Source organism: Panthera pardus, unplaced genomic scaffold (assembly GCF_024362965.1).
Source record: "Panthera pardus isolate Hobbes unplaced genomic scaffold, ASM2436296v1 HiC_scaffold_11, whole genome shotgun sequence".
Lineage (NCBI taxonomy): Eukaryota > Metazoa > Chordata > Mammalia > Carnivora > Felidae > Panthera > Panthera pardus.
Window position 1 is genome coordinate 64,031,917 of NW_026526666.1, and position 13,285 is coordinate 64,045,201.

At 57.8% G+C, this 13,285-nt stretch overlaps 1 protein-coding gene across 4 annotated transcripts in view; it reads right to left on the minus strand.

Annotated features, from left to right (window-relative positions):
- The window catches only part of PODN (podocan), a 24,668-nt gene continuing 11,383 nt past the window's right edge, over positions 1 to 13,285 (minus strand). For 3 of the 4 annotated variants that reach the window (XM_019449239.2, XM_019449242.2, XM_019449243.2), the window contains exons 5-11: positions 12,533 to 12,642; positions 11,251 to 11,407; positions 10,835 to 10,950; positions 9,636 to 10,293; positions 6,243 to 6,391; positions 4,898 to 5,108; positions 1,505 to 2,521 (exon numbers count right to left, since the gene is read on the minus strand). In XM_019449239.2, the coding sequence (XP_019304784.1) occupies positions 4,925 to 5,108; positions 6,243 to 6,391; positions 9,636 to 10,293; positions 10,835 to 10,950; positions 11,251 to 11,407; positions 12,533 to 12,642 (1,374 nt within the window). In that variant the 3' untranslated portion in view covers positions 1,505 to 2,521; positions 4,898 to 4,924. Of the gene's footprint in view, positions 765 to 1,504; positions 2,522 to 4,897; positions 5,109 to 6,242; positions 6,392 to 9,635; positions 10,294 to 10,834; positions 10,951 to 11,250; positions 11,408 to 12,532; positions 12,643 to 13,285 lie in introns of those variants that run through there. The other variant, XM_019449241.2, reaches the window with a different exon arrangement.

Here is a 13,285-nt window from a genome sequence, read left to right on the forward strand (position 1 = left end):
TCGAACTCACAAACCGTGAGATCATAACCTGAGCCGAAATCAAGAGTCTGATGATGCTCAACTGATTGAGCCACCCAGGCCCCCCAGCCAGCATTTCTTTATTGGGCTCATACAGGCTGTCAGACTGGCCTGACAGGGCAGCCAGCGTATGAACAGACCTGCCCAGGTGGCCAGAATGTACAGGCTTGTCCATGTAGCTGGAGTGTAGACAGGTCTAGCTGGCCTGTCAGTGTATGGACAGACCTGCCTGGGCAGCCAGAGTGCAAATGAGCCTGTCCCTGGAGGTTGGAATGAGGACAGGCCTGTCTGACCTGTCATATGCAGGAGGCAGAGTGTAAATCGGGGCCTTTGCTTTGTTTAAGGAGGGGATGTGCCCAAGGACATTTCCAGACTCTCTCCCTCATTGTCCTCAGCCCCAGGGTGCCTCCAGGAGGCTCCAGGGGACACAGAAGAGCCATGGCCACACTGCCTGTTCTGAATGTGCTTTGGGGAGAACATCTAGCTCCAGAGTCTTACACAGAGGAGCTCATGAAGTGTGTGTGTGTGAAGCTGGGGGAGGGGATGGGCTTCCCAAAGTCACTCAGAGAACCAGGAGGGCACTTGCCTCCCAGCCCCTGCTCCTGAACTCCTTCCTATCCTCCTCGCACGGCCATGATCTGAGGAGTCCAAGAAGGGCCCCGATCCTAGGATCCCCATCTCGCTGCAGGGCTGGGGGCTGTGGGGTCCACCATGGGAGCATCCTTCCTTCACTCAGGCCTAATCACCTAAGAGAGGTCAGAGGTCAAGCTATCAGTCATTCCCACAGTGGTGTGGACCGGCTTAAACGTCCCTTCCCTGTGTCACATCTCTAAGGACCTTTTAGCAACGAAGCCTGGCCCACCACAAGGCAGGAATCTGATCTTTATTGGGGTTGACAGGAGCACGCTTGCACACCTCCGGTAGTGGGAGGTCATGCTTCCTGGGCATCTCACCACCTGTGCTCTGAGCCGGGGGCTGCCTTCCAGTTCCAACTCTGGCACTATTGGGGGTGGTGGGAGCACTAGGCGTGTCCGTCACTTCTTCCCCGGGCAGGCCTGCAAAGACCTGGGCCCCCAAGTAGACCCTGCTCTAGGTCTCAGGCCTGCCTCTAGTCCCCTTCCCACCCCAGCCATCCTGGGGACAAACCCCATCAGTAGTGCCCACTCAGTGCACAGGCGGCCCTCTGGGTGAACTCAGATGCTCAGCCTCTGGAAGCGCGGAGTGAGCTCACAAGCCCCGTGTGGTGGTGCTGGCCGGACCTGCTGACCCCCACCAAGCTGACGGTCACACGTGCCTCCAGGCCTCCTCACCCGTGACTAAACCCTGCGTCTCTGGACCTCTGCCTGTGTGATTACTTTGTGGGCCCAAGAACTGAACTTCGTGCCGACTCCTGCTGGTCTGGAAAGGCCCTCAGGTGCTTGTATCCTGCCCACCCCAGCCAGGCACTGGCCTGGCACCTGGCAGGAAGCACACACGGACACGGCCATAGGCTGCCAGAAAGGGGTAATGCTTTTATATTAGTTTTTCTATAACAAGAAAAATCAGTTTTGTTTTTTATCATTTTTTTTTCTTAAAAAAGAATTTAAAAACCCAAGGCACCCAGAACATCCCACAGGCCCAAAGAATAAAAAAGGTATGTCATCAGGGCAGCTGGGCCCTTCCTCCTTGCCTGGCACTGCCCTTCCACCTGACTTCTGCCCAAGGCCCCAGCAACCCCAGGAGACTTTCCCTCTGGCCTCAATGGGGTTTCCCATCACAGACATGCCTGTGGCCGGCCAGGGCCTGGCAGGGAGTGGCTGCCCGGGCAGCTGGGAGTCAGGGCAGGCAGGCCAGGGCAGCAGTCCCAAAGGTTCCTGTCCCCAAAGGGAGGAAAAGGAACAAAAGTCAGCTTCTGTGAGTTCCAGAAGGTGGCAGGCACCTGGCCACAGAGAGCACCAAGATAACTCTGTCTTCTCCAGTGGACGGACGAACAGACGGATGAGCAGGTGGCAAGCTGTTCTGGCCAGTTCTGGCTGGGGCAAGATATGTCGGTGGCATAGGCCATAGAGGGCTGTTTTCATGGGACTCGTGTGTGTGTGTGTGTGTGTGTGTGTGTGTGTGTGTGCGCGCGCGTGCACGTGCGCGCGCATGTGTGCACATGCGGGTCCAAGGTGAAGGGAGCAGGCGCCCGTGAGTGCCAGGGCAGGGTCAGACCCTTCCCTGAGTCTGCAGGAGTCCAAGGGCATGATGGCAATGGAGGGCGTGGGATGGAGAGGGGAACTGTATGGTGGGCTTGCTCCGTGCAGCCAGCATTGTGTGACTGTGTCATGTTGCCTGCACGTGTCTGGCCGTGGGGTGCTACAGGAACAAGGGGGAATGGGAGACTGTGTGTCCAGCCTGTGTTGTGGCAGTGGGGTGCAGGGTGGCTGGTGAGGGTGGCACTGGGTGTGTCTGTGAGCATGGCAGAGTGGGGCTCACAGGGCACAGGTACGTGCTGCAGAAAGGGGTCTGGCGGTCCGGTGTCCTGTAGAACACGTGGGAGAGTCAGGGAGGCCAGGGCAGAAGTGCCAGCTTTGGGGAGGTGGATTAGAGCTGGGGGCCCCCCGAGGGGACTCTGGGAGGGCCAGGCGACTGCAGGCAGGAGGCAGAGTTGCCCCTGGGAGCCCAGAACCAGCCGGCCACCCACTGAGAGGTGTTCTTGCTGATGTGACCAGGCCTGGTATTGACTAGAGGGCTTTTAGGTCCCTCTGGCCACTCCCCAGGGCCTCTCCCAAGGCCCCACTCAACAGACCCGACAGAGGCCAATGTCCTCCAGAGAGGACAGATTCTCTCCCATCCCAGGACTCCCCATCCCCCTCAATGAGGGATATAGCATCCTCACTGGACAGCTGTTCACCCCCATCATTGACCCCTGGCTCTGCCTGAGGACAATGCCTAGAGAGAAGGATCTCCACTTCATACTCCTGGGCTCTGAGAACAGAGGAAGGGGATTCCCAAGAGCCTCTTCTCCATGGTGGGATAACCGCCCCACGCACACTCTTCTGTCAGCCACACCTCCCTCTGTCATCCACCCATGGGATCCTCACCACCACCTTCAAGTCTCCACTCTGACCCAAGCCCCTGCTTTCAGTGTCCTAACAGTGGCCCAAGGGCCCCGTCACATGGCCACAGCCTGACCCTGTGGCCCCCAGCTCAGCTCATTCTGATATTCCCTTCTGACCACATCTCTCCTCCTGGCTACTCACCACACTATGCCCACTCTCCAACGTCCCTCTCCAGAGGCCCTGCCCACCCACCCTCCTCCTGTCTGCACCTCCTTCCCTTCCCAGCCTGACCCCCGGGGTCCACGACTGCAGCCATTCTCTTGTCAACACCCTCAACGTCCTTGTTCCTTACCCTTCTGTCCCACACACCTGGCCAAAACCCCAGCCATGGATGGATCCAATGGTCCATCTTCTCCACACCCACCCTGGTCTGCTGAGCACCTCCTGTTGCACAGAGAAAACAGAAGGCTGAAGGCATCTTCATGCTCAGCCACCAAGCCACTGTCCTGTGTGTGACTGCAGCCTTCATCCCTCCTGACACAGTGGAAGGACTGAGCCTCCTGCCAAAGCCAGACCCTCTTACTGTGTCCACAGGGCTAGCTTCTCCCTGCTCTCCTCTCTTACATCTTTAACTCCCCCTCCGGGCCAGCCCCTCCCATCAACTCTGTTTCTGAAAAGGGTGCAAAGTAAACAGAGTCCCTCCTGAACTTCACACCTCTTCCCCGTGCCACCGTCTCATCTCATCCCTTTACAGCCAAACTTCTTGACAGAGCCGTCTATGCTCCCTGGGTCCACTCCTTGCCAGCTACTTTCTCCACCTCCACTGCCCTTGAGGCTGCTCCCCCACAAGGTCACGGGTAACCTTCTTGTGGATAAATCTGACAGGCCTTTGATAGTGCTCACCTCCACCTGCCTCTCAGCAGCACTGATACAGCTACTCTCTCCACCAGAGCCGTGGGGATGCACGGGTGTAGACACATGCATGCACGAGTGCGTGCAAGCATGCACACGTCCTGCACCTGTGAATGTGTCGTGGAGTACATGTATGTGTGTCTGTGTGCGCTCTGTGTCCTGAGTGTGTGTTATCCATGCACACGTATGCATGTCTGGACATGTGTGAGCACGGGTACATGTCGGTTGGTGCACTGTGTGCACATGTAGGGTGCTTGTGTTGCATATGCACATAATCTGCCTCTGTCCCACCTCCTTCCGTAGCCGCTCTGTGTCAGCCCCTTCTGCAGGCTCCCTTGCAGCTGGCTACGGCCTGTCACTCTCCTCAAGCGAGCTCCCCGAGCTTCCTGTGGCCTCATGACTATTTCCAGGCTGATAATGTCTGGACCCCCATCTCCAGCCCAGACCTCAACCCCCAGCCCCAGACCCACATACCTGGCCCACCCCTGGGCAGCTCCTGAGCACACTCCAGGCCCGTCTAACTCAACACTCCCACCACAACAAATCTGCTCCCCTAGTACTATCGTCCACCTGGAATTCAAGTTAGGCCTGGGGGTCTGTCCTCTCCCTCACCCTGGCCCAGCAGGACTACTCTGGCCTCTGGAGTCTGCCTGTCGCTCCCCCAAACCCCTTCAGGCCTTCTGCTTGTCTGCAACCTCACTGCCCACCCCCATCGCCTCTGGCCCGGATCGCCACAGTAGCCTCCTCCAGGCCCCCACATCCATGCCCTGCTTCCACCATCCCAGTGCCTGTGCCAGTCCCATCAGGGCGCTCATCGCCCTGGAGAGTTCCCCAGCCTGTGTTGGCCTCCCACAGCTTTGCCAGCCTCTCACCCAGGACCTATACCGGGGTCAGGGACAGGAAGCTGGTGGGGAGAGGTCAGTGTACCCCCCCAGACCACCTACCTATGTCAAATCCGGTTCACCCCGTCACTATCGCCTTTCCTCATCCTCCTCATCCTCATCCTCCTCGTCTTCCTCATCCTTTTCCTCCAACTGGCCCCGGTCCTTGGAAACGTCACCAAACTCAAAGTTGCCTTCTATGTCCAAGACCTGCAGGTGCTTCAGCCTCCGGAAGGCACTTTCCACCACGGAGCCCACGGCCAGCTTGTTAAACCTGTGCAGGCCACCCATTTGGGGTCAGTGTCAGAGGCCTAACCCTCAGAGTCCCCACACTTACCCAGCCTAGACGGTAAAGGGGAGGGAACGAGCTCTCCAGGAAGATGGCACAGGAAGCATAAAAGATGTGCGGGGGCTGCTGAGAAGCATGGTGTGTCATAAAAAGTCCCAGCTATTCAGTGTGGCTACAGCTTGGCGGGGCAGGAGTGGACGCTGGGCCACTCATCCAAAAGGGGAAGGTCCCCGTCTGCAAATGCTCTAAAATTTAGGAGTGGCAGAAACGGGTGCCTCCTCTCAGCCTGGGATTACCTCTCTCTGGGATCAACCTCAAGGCCTGAGGCTCTGGTGCTGCCAGCCTGGGGTTACTTTGAAGCCTGGTGTGGAGTGGCACACAGGCAAGGCCAGGGTTAAGCTGGGCCAGGGACACACCTGGGTTGAAGGGAGGCAGAGGCTGGGCTCTGATATCAGGCCCCCTCAATTCTTTGTGCCTTGGTCCCCGTCCCCCCACACAAGCCCAGGCATAGGTCACATTCCACCCCAACCCAGCCTGGGGCCTTCTGGGCCACAACTCCCCTGGGAGGGCACATTCTGCCTCCTCAGATCTGTCCCTTCTCCCTGAGTTGAAGGGATGGTTAGGTAGGGTGTTGGGAAGAACCACCCTGACTCTGCTGTACCAAAGCTCATTTCCTGGGGGAGTTGGCTCCCCCATTAGAATCATTCTAAACCCCCAGAGCTCAGCAAGGGCCTGAGCACCTGCTCTGCTGGGTCTGAGGCCCAGGGCACAGCCTGGCCAGCTGTGGGCACAGCCATCATCCGTGCTCCCTGGTTCCCTTCCTGCCACGGTAACATCAATAATGCCCACATGCACTGCTTTTAAAGTTCCTGAAGACCTTTTACAAACTTATAAACCTTACCAGGCTTGGCCAGGACTGTCCCCTCCCTTGAGAGCTGAGGACACAGAGGCTCAGGGGGGGTTCTGTGATGTACCCAGGGTCACAGAGCCAGTCAGCAGTGAAGCCAGGCTTCAAACACTGACCTCTACCTGGGAGCTGTTCCCACATGCCTCAACTATCCCACTAGAGCCAGGGTTGAACCCAGAGGAGCATGTGCAGTGCCCCAGGGGACCTCCTACCTGAGAAAGATGCCTTTGAGGTTGGGCGTGGAGTCGAAGGCATTGGCAGGCACAGTGCTAATCTTGTTGTTCTGCAGGTACAGGTACTCGAGTGACTCAGGGAGCCCCTCAGGGATCTCTGTGAGCTGATTCCCAGCGATGTCCAGCAGCTATATAGATGACCAGGGGAGTCAAAACACTTAACATCTTGCAAAGATCCCACCAACCACCTGGCCTATCTAAATCTTATGATAACCCTGTGAGGTGGGGCCTTTAACTGTCCCCATTTTCCAGGAGGGGAAACAGAGGTTCACATGGGTTAAGAGATCTGTCCAAGGCCACACAGCCTGTATGAAGCTGGAACCCAAAGCACCTGACTCCAAACCCTTGTTCTAACTGTTATATGCCCTACCCAGCTCCTTCTGTCTTCCCACATGAACTCACAGCCAAGATATCTGAGTGTCACAGTCCTTCCTCCTTAGTACACCTGTCACCCCTATCAGACTGAAGATCCCAGAAGGGCAGAGGCCCGGGGTCCTCCAGTGGTTGCATATTCCCACACTGGTCCCAGATGAAGGTGAGGGTGGGGTCCATTCAGGTGGGGTTGCTCATTTGTGGCCTTCAGAGGCCATGTGGGCAGGGGCCAAGAGCAAGGGTTCAAGGCCCACTGACCTAGACTGGTCAGTCCTGGGATCACCACATGCCTGGAGTCCAGGAAGCAGGTGGGCAGGGAAATGGGGTGGTTTTCCCAGGAAGCAGAACAAACGCGCAGCAGGCAGGAGACCTGGACGTGCGTGGGCCCAGCTCACTGCCTGCCCCTCAGGCTGTCTGCACATACTCGCTCTGACACACACCTGTGCAGGCACAGGTGGGATTCCATCATCTCTAATCTCCCTTCCTCACCCTGACAGGAGGGGGCTCAGGGTCAGGAACTGGGGGCCATGAATCTAGATTCAAGATTCAAGGGGGAAAACTAGCTTCACACTTTAGGGAGCCTCCCGGTCACCTCCTCTACCCAGCAGGGCTCCCTGCTCCCCACTGTGTCCCCTCCACACAGCTCTGGCACTTCCTCATTCATTCCGAACATCCTCATGCCCGCAGGTGCTGGGGAAATGGAATCCACTAGAAGCTGCCTCTGGCACTGGAGGTCAGGGTGGCGGAGGAGATGCACACAGAATCTGACAATGACAGCTGGTGGAATTGGCTGTGTTGAGGGAGACCAGGGGAGTGGCCTCGACCCAGGCTTGGGTCAGGGGAGTACAGCAGCCAGCACAGGCAGGGGCTCTGAAGCAGTGGGGGCAGCTGCTTATAGAAAGATCTGACAGTGTAAGGAAGAATCCCCCCACCAGACACCTCATCCCTGACTGAATTCACATACCTGCCCATCACTGGGGCTTCCTGAAGGAGATGACACCTGAACTAAGTCCTAGGCATATTATAGGCTCTAGGATGGTAATGACCCACCATCTACCTTACTCCCTGTCAGGTTCTCAGTTCTAGAGCTGTGTCTTACGTGGTGGAGGCCCGGGACAGGCTGTGGCATGAATGAGTGAGGTGTTCCCAGGGTGCTATGCTTCCAGCAGCAAGGCCAGTATGAGTAAAGCCCAGTGTGGCTGGGAAACCAAGGAGCTCAGCCAGGAGCAGAGGCAGGCCAGCCCTGAGAGCTGTGGCAAGGATTCTGGTCTGGGTCTAAGAGCAATGGGGAGCCACAGAAGGGTTCTGAGCAGGAGTGTAAGGTGAGTGTATGTGTTTCAAGATACCTACCGACTGCATACAGAATAAGGGAGTGAAGAGCTCCTATGGAGCCGGAGTGCAGGTGAGAAAGGGGGGTGGCTCAGGGTATGGGAAGCAGGGGTGGAGAGAAGTGAGTTGAGAGGTGCGATGGTAGAACTGGCAGAGTTTAGTAACAATGGATGTTGGGGGTACGTGGTGTGAAAAAGGGGGTGTCAAGGGCAGCTTCCAGGTTTCCTGTGGGCACCCCCTTCAGTGAGTTAGAAAATGCAGCAAAGCGGTACCTAGCGGCTCAGTGGGTTGTCTGACTTTGGCTCAGGTCATGATCTCATGCTTCATGAGTTCGAGCCCCACATCGGGCTCTGTGCTGACAGTGCAGAGCCTGCTTGGGATTTTCTCTCTCTCTCTCTCTCTCTCTCTCTCTCTCTCTCTCTCTCTCTCTCTCTCTCCCTCTGATCCTCTCTGCTCGTATTTTCTCTCTCTCTCTCAAAATAAATAAACTTCAAGAGGAGCAAGTGTGGAGGGGAGGACGATGGGATTCGAGATCCTTGAGAATGGGCTCCTGAGGAAAACCAAGAGGGATTGACACAGGTAATGGGATCCTGGTGTCTGGCACCCAGCAGGGCTGTCTGGGTGAGGAGAGACCCCTGCTAACAGCTGCTCCTATAAGGCCAGCTGCCTACCCCCAACTACCCCTGCCCTACCCTCGGGGCTGGGCCCCACCTCTCTGCCCCCCATTCTGTGGGCTTTCCCCTATGTTTCCCTCAGACATCCTCATCCTGACAGCTCCCCCGAAAAACATGTACTGTGAGCCTACCACACTGAGGTCCTGCGAACACGACAGACTAAAATGCCTGCCGCGGGTTCCAGAAAAAGAGCAGGCAACAAACAAGCAGATGGATGACCTAATGCTCAGGAGGGATGAGGATCAGGAAGAAAAACAAAGCAGAGGAGGGTGATAGGTGGTGAAGGAAGACCTCCCAAGGAGGTGACATTTGAGAGACAGGGAGGGGACATGTTGGGAAGAGGGCCCCATAGGGCAGCAGAGTGGGGGGGCAGCTCCTGACCTCGCAGCACCTAGGCCCTGCCTCCCAGGTTTCTCAAGTTCCCTTTCAGCCCTCACTGAGTGGGAAGTTTCGCTCACAGCCGACATCCCACCTGACTCCAACTGTGGCCACAGCAACCACACCCACTGAGCAGCCCAGCACGCCTCAAGCGGGCTCCCCAGGCCCTCTGCAGACCCGGTGAGGTCAGCCTGCCTCCCAGGCCTCACCCCCTCCCCTGCCCCAAGCCCAGCCTTTCCCAGCCACCTGTACCTGAGCCTTCAGATGGGTGAGCCTGACTCTCCAGGGCCACCTGAACTGGCCCTGCCCGCCCCCTCCCCCGCCTGTCCTCCTGAACCGTGGGCCCCCTACCTGCAGCCATGACTTCTTATCCCCACAGCCCTCTGCAAGCCTGTACCTGCAGGTGCTGAGCTCAGCCTGGCCACACCAGCCCTTCACTGCTGTATCCTGGCATGCCAGCCAGCCGATTCCTTGGTCCAGCCGCCCCATCCCCACCCCCCTCACGGCCAGTCCCTCCTACCCACCCCTCACCTGGGCCCAGAAGATGGGTGGGCTCGGGGCAGCCATCCCAGTAGCACCTCACGCGGGCATGACCCAGCCGCTCTCCCCTCCCCCTTACCTGGAGGTGGGCAAGGTCGGCCCAGGAGCGGGGGCCCAGGGCACGGCTACGCAGCCGGTTGCCGGTGAGGTACAGCTCACGCAGCTGGGCCATGCCGGCCAGCGCTCCGCGCGCCAGGGCTGCCAGTTCATTGCGCTTGACCTTCAGCACATGCACGTTGCGCGGCAGCCCGGGTGGCAAGGTGTGCAGCCGGTTACCGGACAGGTCCAGCGAGCGCAGCAGGCGCAGCTTGCGGAAGGCATCTCGGTGCACCTGTGGGCTGGTGATGCGGTTGTAGCTGAGGTTGAGCTCCTCCAGGAAGTAGGTGGTGGCGAAGTCGTCGCGGCCAATGCCGGTGATCTGGTTGTGCAGGATCATGAGAGTGCGCACGCGCCGGGGCAGGCCGCTGGGCACGCGCTCTAGAGCGTTGTTGTACAGGTGCACCGTGTGCAGCCGCTTAAGGCCCTGGAAGGCCCGCGGGTGGATGCCGCGCGCGTGCAGCTGGTTGCTGTGCAGCAGCAGGTACTCGAGGCTGCGGATGGGCGTCAGCACGTCTGCGTCCACGCTCCGGATGGCGTTCTTCTCCAGGTGCAGGAGCACGAGGCTGCGCGGCAGCCCTGCCGGGACCCGCGACAGGTTGTTGCTGGACAGATCGAGGTACTCCAGGCTGGACAGCTTCCTGTGGCAGGAAGGAATTAGGATGGTTGGCCGAGGCCCACGGTGTTTGGTCCCACCCCTACTCCCAAGGGAGATGGTGAGGGACCTGCCTCTAACTCAACGCAGCTCTGTGACTAGCTCACTAGGGGAGCTCAGTCCTCTTGGAGCCGGTCCTTGGTTGATTCAGTGACACGTTGGCGAAGGAAGAATCTAGCATGGTTTTTGACACATAGAAGTCAATTTGAAGACCAATTGTTTAAGGCTTTTTGTGGCTACCCTGGGCCCTAAAAAATGAAAACATATTTGCCTTCAGCAAGTATACTCCAGTTTCAACTTTGTACCAAGAAGCCAGCCTCACTGGAAGTGGGGCAGGCCTTCTCTAGACATATCACTTGTTCTTGGGGACAGACGTGTCAGCAAAGGCACAAGCCCAAAGTTCCTTCTCCAGGAACCTGGTGGGGGACAGGTAGGTGACAGGCATGTGTGAGAGGACCCGGTAGGGTGGGCCCAGGGAGCAGCTTCCCGGTTACCGTGCTCACACGGAGGGCCCAGGTGGGGCTCACCAGAAGGTTTCATTGTCCAGACCCTCGTCAGTCAGGTAATTGTTCTGCAGGTACAGTTCACGCAGATTGCTCAGCTCACTGAAGGCACCTGGTGGGATCTTCTCCAGCTTGTTGTTCTGAGGGGTGGGATGGTGGGGAGTATGAGGGACAGCTGAGGGGCAGGGGCGGAGCCCTGGATGAGATGTGGAGGGGAGTCTACGGGAACCATGCGAGGAGGCACAGGCCTGGAGCATGCTGCATGTGATATTGACAGCCAGGTACCCAGGCTTCTGCCTGGTTCTCCACAGTGGACACTGTGCCCTCCGGCATATGCCCAAGGCCCCACAGCCTCACCACGGTGCCTGTGTGGGCCTGGGCTCTTCCCCCACTGCAGGACCCTGCTCTTTTGCCACCCCTCCCCATGCTCTCCCTCCCACCTTGAGGTGCAGCTTATAGAGGGCAGGTGGCAGGTGCTTGGGCACGTGGCGCAGGAAGTTGCTGGACAGAATAAGGATCTCGACATTGCTGGAGCCGTTGAACATGTTGTCCGGCAGCCCGGCATCCGCCAGCTTGTTGTTGTGCAGGTACACGGACCTGGGGGATGAGGCACAGGTCCTCACCCACCCATGCCCACCCCTCTTCCAACCAGCTCATCTGATGAGCCTTCAGACCTTGCTCAGGTTGGGCCTGGGCCCAGGGCACCCTCCTCCCATTTGAAGGACCTCAGACCCCACCTAATCCAGTGCCTCCTAAACAACCAAGGAGACCAAGGACCCACCAGAGGCTGCCCCCTCACGTCAGTGGCAGAAACAGGATTTCCTGACCCCTAGTCTATGCTCCTCCACACGCTTCAAGGTTCTCAGTCATTGCCTGACTGTTGCAGCCCTGGAATCCTGTGTGCCAACCCCAAGCAGCTGGCTCTGAGTTCTGCAGGACTTCCCACAGATGGGGGCTATCCCCGCTACCTCTTTGTCTCAAGTGTCCACTACAGGGCCTGGCTCAGAGGAGGTGAACTCTCATTCATTCAGCAAATATATAGTGATTGTCCCTATGTGCCAGGACTGTTCTAGACTCTGAAGATATAAGCAGTGGACACAACCAACAAGACCCTGCCTTCATGGAACTAACATACTAGAAGGAGCAAAGATAAAAAATAAGAGAAGATATTCTAAACATAAAAGAACTCATTCTTGCTGTGTGGCCTCTCTTGGGCCTCAGCCTTCTCATCTGTAGGATGGGACCATGCACAGTGACCCCATGGAGAGAATCAAGTGAGATGACAGATTCAGGGACGGAAGCAGCACCAGGGATTGTCAGTACCTGCCCCCCCCACCAACCACCCTGCCCTGCTCACACACCTGTGCTACTCTTCCCAAAGCAGCTCTTGGGGAGGGGCAGCTCTGTCTGCTGGAAGATGCTTCCTTCCCACAGGGGCTGGGGAAGGAGGGAAAGACCCTCCACCCAGCTCCCCACAGTTCCACAGACATCACTCTCTGTCCTTGCCTCTTGGACTGATTGCTTTCACTCCTCAGATCCTGTGCCCCTGCAGCCCATGGTCATCCCTCACCACAGCCCTGAGCAAGGGCATCATGCCTGCACTGCCCAGCATGCCCCTCCTCCAGGACCTGTCCTCTGCCTGGCTTGGGGCTGGGAGTGTCTCAGCTTCTCCCCCTTCCCCAGCCTGAGCCCAGGGCCCCTGTCTGACCTCTGACCTCTGACCTCAAGTTTGGCTTCTGGCCAAAAGTGAGCCCGTAAATCTTGGTGAGATAGTTGGCAGCGAAGTCCACGCTGATCAGGGTGTTTGGCAGGAACCGGGGTGCCAAGGTCAGCTGGAAAGGGAAGAGTTGGGGCAGAAAGACCAATGGCGGGCAGAGGCCAGCTCTGGGTCCCACTGCCTGCTGCTCATCTGGGCTCCTCTTTGCAACCAGAGCCATCTTTCTAAACTGGAAGCCTGTCCCGCTCCCCTGAGTGTGCAAAAACAGAACTCCGTGGCCCCCCACAGCCCTAAACATTCAAAGCCCCCTAGGCCTGTCCCCTGCCCTGCCTGTCCTCTTGGCCTCTCCCCTCATCGCTCCCTGACACAGACCCTCTGTCCAGCTACAGTGAGCACCCACTTCTCCAGACACCCCCTCCCCCTGCCCAGTGTCTAGCCTTCATTCATTCAACAGTAGTCCCTGAGTCTGCAACACTGCAGGCATGCGTCCAGGAGCTGGACGTGTCCTGAGGAACAAGACAGAGAAGTGCCTCCACCCCCACCCCCAAAGCTTACATCTCAATGGAGAAGACAATAAACAAGGCACAAAAGTATCCAATAGTGATAGCGAGTTAAAACAGGCTGAAGACAGAATAACTGGGTTGGGTGCTTGGGGAACAGGTGACACTTAAGGCATGAAGGCACCATTAATACCATCTGAGGGGAGAGCACCCATGGCAGCAGGGGCAGCAAGTATAGGCCCCACCTGGGGGTTGCCA